The sequence below is a fragment of the Ailuropoda melanoleuca genome, chromosome 2, assembly GCF_002007445.2.
Source record: "Ailuropoda melanoleuca isolate Jingjing chromosome 2, ASM200744v2, whole genome shotgun sequence".
NCBI lineage: Eukaryota > Metazoa > Chordata > Mammalia > Carnivora > Ursidae > Ailuropoda > Ailuropoda melanoleuca.
In genome coordinates, this window is record NC_048219.1 from 186041877 (window position 1) to 186048899 (window position 7023).

The 7023-nt window shown below is 36.3% G+C and overlaps 1 protein-coding gene across 6 annotated transcripts in view; it reads right to left on the reverse strand.

Annotated features, from left to right (window-relative positions):
• Window positions 1-7023, reverse strand: part of DOCK10 (dedicator of cytokinesis 10) — a 240246-nt gene that overhangs the window by 142100 nt on the left and 91123 nt on the right. The window contains exon 1 of one of the 6 annotated variants that reach the window (XM_034655274.1): window positions 6546-6835. The exons of 2 other annotated variants lie outside the window; for them this stretch is intronic. In XM_034655274.1, coding sequence (XP_034511165.1) covers window positions 6546-6734 — 189 coding nt within the window. In that variant the 5' untranslated portion in view covers window positions 6735-6835. Of the gene's footprint in view, window positions 1-6545; window positions 6839-7023 lie in introns of those variants that run through there. 3 more of the 6 variants (XM_034655275.1, XM_034655273.1, XM_034655272.1) reach the window with 3 other exon arrangements.

Sequence of the window (7023 nt, forward strand, 5' to 3'; positions counted from 1 at the left end):
AAAAAAAATACAAGAATGCTCGCTGCCTTTCAAAAGGAGCTGAGAATTGTCAGGGTAGAGTGAAGTGAGAGATAATTCAAAATCAGTATTGAACTGGATGTGTTTAAATTAGATTCATGCCAGTTTGCTGCCTAGCAACCACAGTATTTGTCCTCGCTACCCCGTGGGGAGCCACAGGGCACTTAGTGCACAGAGGACCACAAAGGTCGCTCAGTGCAATGAAACAGAGGTTGTAAGGGAAACACGTGTTTCTGCAAAACGTCAATGAATTCATTTCAGTGCTGGCTTAATCTGGCTTCAAAAATCCAGCCAACATTTCTCAAAGGGTGGGCCCCTAACTGCATGCATCAGAGTTATCTGGCCAAAATGAGTGGGATTGTCAGGGAGGAGACTGAGGGGCATAGTCCTTCCAGAGGGTGCTGTAGTAAAGCATCTCCTGGGCAATTAGCATCATGGTTAAGAGGCCAGAGGCCGTTGTGGTTGCACAACAAGGGTGAGGACGCTGGATCTGTCTCTTCCCAGCTGTAAGATGCTGAACACTTGCTTAACCTTTCTATAAAAGTTTCCTCATCTTTCCAAGGTGCTGCTGCCACAGGAACATATGTTTATAATTACTGCAAGTACGGGGCTTATAATTGGATCTGGCACAAAGAAAGTCGTTGATAAGGGTTAGCTGCTATTACCTATTGGGGTCAAGGCTTCTTGCCAGCATAATTCTCTGGGATCATTTCTCAGTCTTAACCCAGCTCTCTGGTGACCTCTTTCTTTTTATCTGCTGTCTCCAGGCTTGACTAGTCATGTTCTATTTTTATCACGTGATATTTGTAACTGGGCTTTCTCTTCTTCCTATCCTGTTAAGTACAGGCTTCCCTTTATTCCCATCCTTAAAACCAAGCAAACTATGGCAATTTTCACAGCTAGTGATACAGAAAAATTAGCAGGGAAGAAAATGATTTCTTCCCGGGCTTCGTCTTCTTTCTTTTCTTTCCTTTTACTGCTTTAGATCCATGTAGTTGAGAAAAACGTAAGGTTCATTCATGTTGCCCAGACAAATGCTCTGTCCTGAATCTTGCAACATAAAAGTTGGACAGATATCTGGGATCGAAGGTAAAAGACATTGTACTGGACTGCTCCTTGGAGCTGCTCTTAGGAGAAAGGAGAAGCTGAGGGTGGAAGTGAGAAAAGCAGGAATAACCGCAGGCTGCAAGCAATTCAAAGGTGGGAACAAAAGGGGAGAAATTTCACTCCAGAAGAAATAGCAAGACAAAGGCGAATTTCGTGGTCAATCTCTTTTCCCCCCAAGTTGACATTCTCAGAGAACTACAGAAATACAGGGGTCAATCCGGCCATTGGAAGTCGAGGTACAGAAGGTCATGAAAGCAACAACAAAACTAAAGCCCTCTAAGAATCCTAGAATATCGTCAAAGGTCTCCAGTGTTGTACTGGTCTTCTTTTTAGGTTGCCCTTCTCCTGGGAAAGTAGCTAAATTTGACATCATGGTTGGATCCAGAGATTGGGGGTGGGGTTTCTGAATCAGTCCTGAGATTTAGGATTTGAGCTGATTGGCCCCATCTCGAAGATATGCCAGATAATCAAACAAGCACGTGTGTAGAGCCAAGGGCTGCGGCAAGTTGGCCACCAAACCCAAGGTCTCAGAGCCTTAGGGAACCAGAGACCCACAGCAGACAGCTAAGAACCCCTGGTTCATGGGAGAGCGATTTTTCACAGCCTAAAGCAGGCTGCTGAAAACCTAGAAATAGACAAATACCCAATGCACACAGAAAGAGGTAAAAAGACCATGAAATGAAAGGTCCCTAAAATCTTTGAAATGTGTATAAATCCATAGTAGTTCTATTACAAGTGGTTATGAATGGACTACATCAGATGAACTTAATTGGCTTCTATGATGGACAGACGAACCCAGCAGGTGGAATCGTAAAGCTAAATATATAAGGGATTTTGATCATTCTATATGATATTTTCATTGTTAAAGTAAAATAATAAAAAAATAATAAAATAAAAGAATCTGATATAATCTTTAAGGCAATTAACTAAGGACTCAAAGAATAAAGTTAGACTTTAACTTTTGGAGACAGTTTTAGGAGAGAGACTTGGGCTGCTTCCAATTCTGGCAGCATTTTAAGATATATTCTAACTAATTTTTTTCTAAAATATTTGTTTAAATACAAAAATACATTTGTAACACACAATACAGAACATATAAACTGAAAACCAATTTCTCCCTTCCCCTTACAATCCTAAAGTTGTGACATCACCAATGTTATGAGTTCATAGTACATTTTTTAATACTTTTCAAGGCTTATATAAATAAGCCGTATTTATGTATATATTTATAGGTTTTACACCTTCAAGAGAACACACTATATATTATGCAACTTACTTTTTTCTCTTAACAACATATCATGGGCATCCAAGCTAACACATTTAAATATATGTAATTTTTATTGGTTATATATTATTATAAAATATAAATGCGCCAAAGTTTATTCAACCCCACCCTTATCAAGTGACATTACAAACTGTCCAGTGCAGCAATACTCATCCTTGTAATCATATTTTTATGCCCTAGCGTTTTTTCAATAACACACATGTTACACATTTATATGTACTACTTAAAAGATACATTGGAATTACATCTCAAGGGTTATAGACATGTGAATATTACAAACACTGTGTGATAATGCTTATTTCCTATATTCCTTCTGTCACTAAATAATACTCATCTTAAAATTTTTCTTCATTTAAGTATACATAATTTCTGTTTTAATTTATATTTTCATGACTATAAGTGAATGTTGGCAACTTTGTGTGCCCCTTGGCCAACTGCATTTTCTCTTTTTGAACTGTTCGCTCCTGTCTTTTGCTCATATTTTCTTGGGTTATTTTTCTCATTATTAATTTGTAGGAATTTGAAAATTAGGAGTATGTGTATGTGTGGCAAAAAGAAATGATGAGTTGCAAATAATTGCTCTGATTAAATATTTTCTTTTTTTTATAATTTTTATNTTCTCTTTTTGAACTGTTCGCTCATGTCTTTTGCTCATATTTTCTTGGGTTATTTTTCTCATTATTAATTTGTAGGAATTTGAAAATTAGGAGTATGTGTATGTGTGGCAAAAAGAAATAATGAGTTGCAAATAATTGCTCTGATTAAATATTTTCTTTTTTTTATAATTTTTATTTTGTTATATTAGTCACCATACAGTACATCCCCAGTTTTTGATGCAATGTTCCATGATTCATTATTTGCATATAACACCCAGTGCACCATGCAATATGTGCCCTCCTTAATACCCATCACTGGCCTATCACAATCCCCCACCCCACTCCCGTCTGAAGCCCTCAGTTTGTTTCCCAGAGTCCACAGTTTTGTTTTTGTTTTTTTTTGGCTTTATTTATGGCACCCTTCATCATATAAAAATTAAAGATTTTTATTTGCTTAAATCTGTCCATTTCCCCTAAATTTCCAATTAAAAATGTTCTTCTTTAGTTTTACTATTTTTGTTTTTAAAATTTAAATTGTTTTTATTGGCCTGAAATTAATTTTTGTATTACTGTGAGATAGAACCCTAACTTTATTTTCATCCAGAATGAATAACCAAGTGGTATTCATGAAATCACCTACCCCCGAGATATATTTGAGAATTTGAAATGCCATGTTTCTCATTTATTAAGTAACCATATTTACTTGGATATGTTTCTAGATACTCTGTTTCATTTCACTGATTTATTTGTTTATTCAAGAAGACAGAAAAGTTTGGAGAGTGTTGCAGTTTTCTAAAGCTAGCATTTGTCTAATACCAAGGTGAGGAAAAAAAACTAGAGCCAATTTCACTCATGAATATAAATGCAAAAGCATGAAATAAAATATTAGCAATTCGAATGGAGTAGAATATTAAGGTAATAACACAATTTGAACAAGGAAGTTTACATCAGAAATACAAATATGGACCTATAGGACAGAAACCTATTAATTTTATTACAGAGCTAAATTCAAGTGGTAAACCTATTATATTAAAAGACTGCATATGGATTTCATATTATACAGTAGCCAATCTTTAAAGCACTTAAAAAGGTCAAGAAAGATCCTTCTTACACATTTCTTTTATGCCAGAAACTGTCATAACACCAAATTCCATAAAACATCAAAGATGCTAAAGGCCTCCCTCTAAAATCAAAATTAAGACAGGATGTCCAATATGAGCATTATTGTCCAACATTGTTTCCGAAATATCAGATATTAAAACAAGGCAAGAACAAAGAAAANAGAAATATCAGTTAATAAAACAAGGCAAGAACAAAGAAAAGTTTAATTGTTTGCAGCTGATATGACACACACCTAAAAATCAGATGAGAACCGTAAGTCCTGTCTTTCTATTTGCAAAAAAATAAAGTAAAAATGAAAACAAATATTAACATTACAAAAGACTTATTAGGATAAGGAAGTTTAGTGAGCTAGTTATATATATTCAAAAATCAGTATATTTTCAAAGATATCAGCAATGAACAGTAAGAAAAAGAATATGTTTTAAAAAAAATTGTCACATTTGCAGGCACCTGGGTGGCTCAGTTGGTTAAGCATCTGCCTTTGGCTCAGGTCATGATCCCGGGATCCTGGGATCGGGTCCTGCTCAGTGGGGAGTCTGCTTCTCCCTCTACCCTTCCTCCCTGCTCATGATCTCTCTCTTTCTCTCTCTCTATCTCAAAAAAATAAATAAAATCTTTTTTAAAATTCTCACATTTGCAACAAAACTATAAAGTACTGTAAAGAAATAAATTTACAAACTATAAGGAAATAAATTTAACAAGTTAAAGATCTTTACATAAAGGTGCAATATTTTAATGAAGAACACTCAGGAAGAACTGGTTAAATATTCCCAGTTAGGAATTCAATATCATAAATGTTTTAAATCCTAAGTTAACGCTTATTTACATATTTCCAGAAGAACTTTTGTAGACCTTGTCTCAGCAATTCTGATTTTTTTGTGTAAAAAATGATTTATCAACTCTCTTTTAAACTGTGATGCTGGGGCGCCTGGGTAGCGCAGTCGTTAAGCGTCTGCCTTGGGCTCAGGGTGTGATCCCGGCATTCTGGGATCGAGCCCCACATCAGGCTCCTCCGCTGGGAGTCTGCTTCTCCCTCTCCCACTCCCCCTGCTTGTGTTCCCTCTCTCTCTGGCTGTCTCTGTCAAATAAATAAATAAAATCTTTAAAAAAAATAAAAATAAAAATAAAAAATAAACTGTGATGCCCTACCAGATATCTAAACTTCCTCTAAGGTGACTGTAAACAAAATATTATGGTACTGACGTCATATTTATTATCTCTATCAGTAAATATGAAAATAGTATACCCAGATATCCTGATGTTATCTGAACCTGTACTTTTTCATTTTTTAACTCCTTAGAAGGTAGTATAATTTAATATGAACTTTGGGAAACAAATATGGAATTGGAAAAAAAAAGACCCATAAATTTATGGCAAAAGATCTGGACTGAAGTGTATAACATAAAGTATGTATGATTAATATAGATTGATATTAACACATATGCTAATAAAGCTATCTTATATTCATGTGCATATGTTTAAGAGCTGAGAAGGGGTTTTGCTATGGTATGTAGCTTTAATTAAATCCTAACTGGGATACACCGTTTTCTCTCCAGATTCAGTTTGACCTGTGCTCAATTTTCCCACTGCATTTTCTGTAGAGGAAGGACTAGCATCATTTATTCATGCCAGAAACATCTTCTAAGTAACTGTCCTAAAACATCCTAGGACTGGTTAGAAGAAGTATTTTTGTAGGTCTCTCTTGTACCATCTGAATGCAGTAAATGCTATCCCAACATATTTTTATCATAGCCACAGGGCTTCACCATGAACTATTTCCATAGTCAGTATCGAAAAAAAAATGTATCTCTCTCTCTCTCTTTTTTTTTTTTTGTAAGATTGTATTCATTTATTTGAGAGAGAGAGAAAGATGTAGTGAGAGAGAGCAGGAGAAGGAGGCAAGGGGAGAGGGAGAAGCAGGCTCCCCCTGAGCAGGGAGCCCAAAATGGGGCTTGATCCCAAGACCCTGGGATCATGACCTGAGGCAAAGACAGATGCTTAACTGACTGAGCCACCCAGGTGCCCCAAAACTTTATCTCTTAAAATAGAAACTCTGTTATCCAAGATTCTCACATCCTATGGCCTTGCCAACAACTCAGTCTATGTGGGCAAAATAAAATTAAATCTTTCCATTAAGAATACAGAAATACTCGTCAATGTGAGGATTTTAAGTGAGGTAAAAGAAAAAAAAAAAAAGAAAAGTTCAAAACTTGAAGAGTCACCAGATAATGAAAAATGATTAACAGGAAAATGCAAAGAATCTACAGGTGATGCCAGCTAAAAGACGTCAATCAATCATAGCATCTGGAATTCTCTATTGAAAAGCAGAGGAAGACAATAATAACAGGAAGTTGTATTGAGTACTACGAGGGGAAAACAAAGCTTTATAAAGTAAAGGATTAGAAGCACACATTTACCTCTTTCACCAGTAAATTCTCTGCTTTGTGCTCTGCGTCTTCAGGTACCGTGGAGTACAATGTCCGGATATCCCAAGACACCGTGGCCGTCTGGGAAGAACAATGAAAAGAAGTTAAGGTCTCCAACGTAGAAGCATTGAGCAGATCACCATAGCAAAAACAACAGGAAAGTGCCTTAGATCTTAGCATCTCACAGTAACAGAAGACAGAGAAACTTTCAATCTCTAGGAGAGAAGAGCCAGCCCTCTGTTAGGTCGGCAGCACTGTTAAGTTGCTATCAGTGAAGCTCATCATTTGTGACTGTTTCATTTCACTGCAGAAAACACCACTTGGGGCATCTGTATATTTCAAGTAGCTTATTTCTTTTTCTTTTTTTTTTTTAAAGATTTTATTTATTTATTCGACAGAGATAGAGACAGCCAGCGAGAGAGGGAACACAAGCAGGGAGAGTGGGAGAGGAAGAAGCAGGCTCATAGCA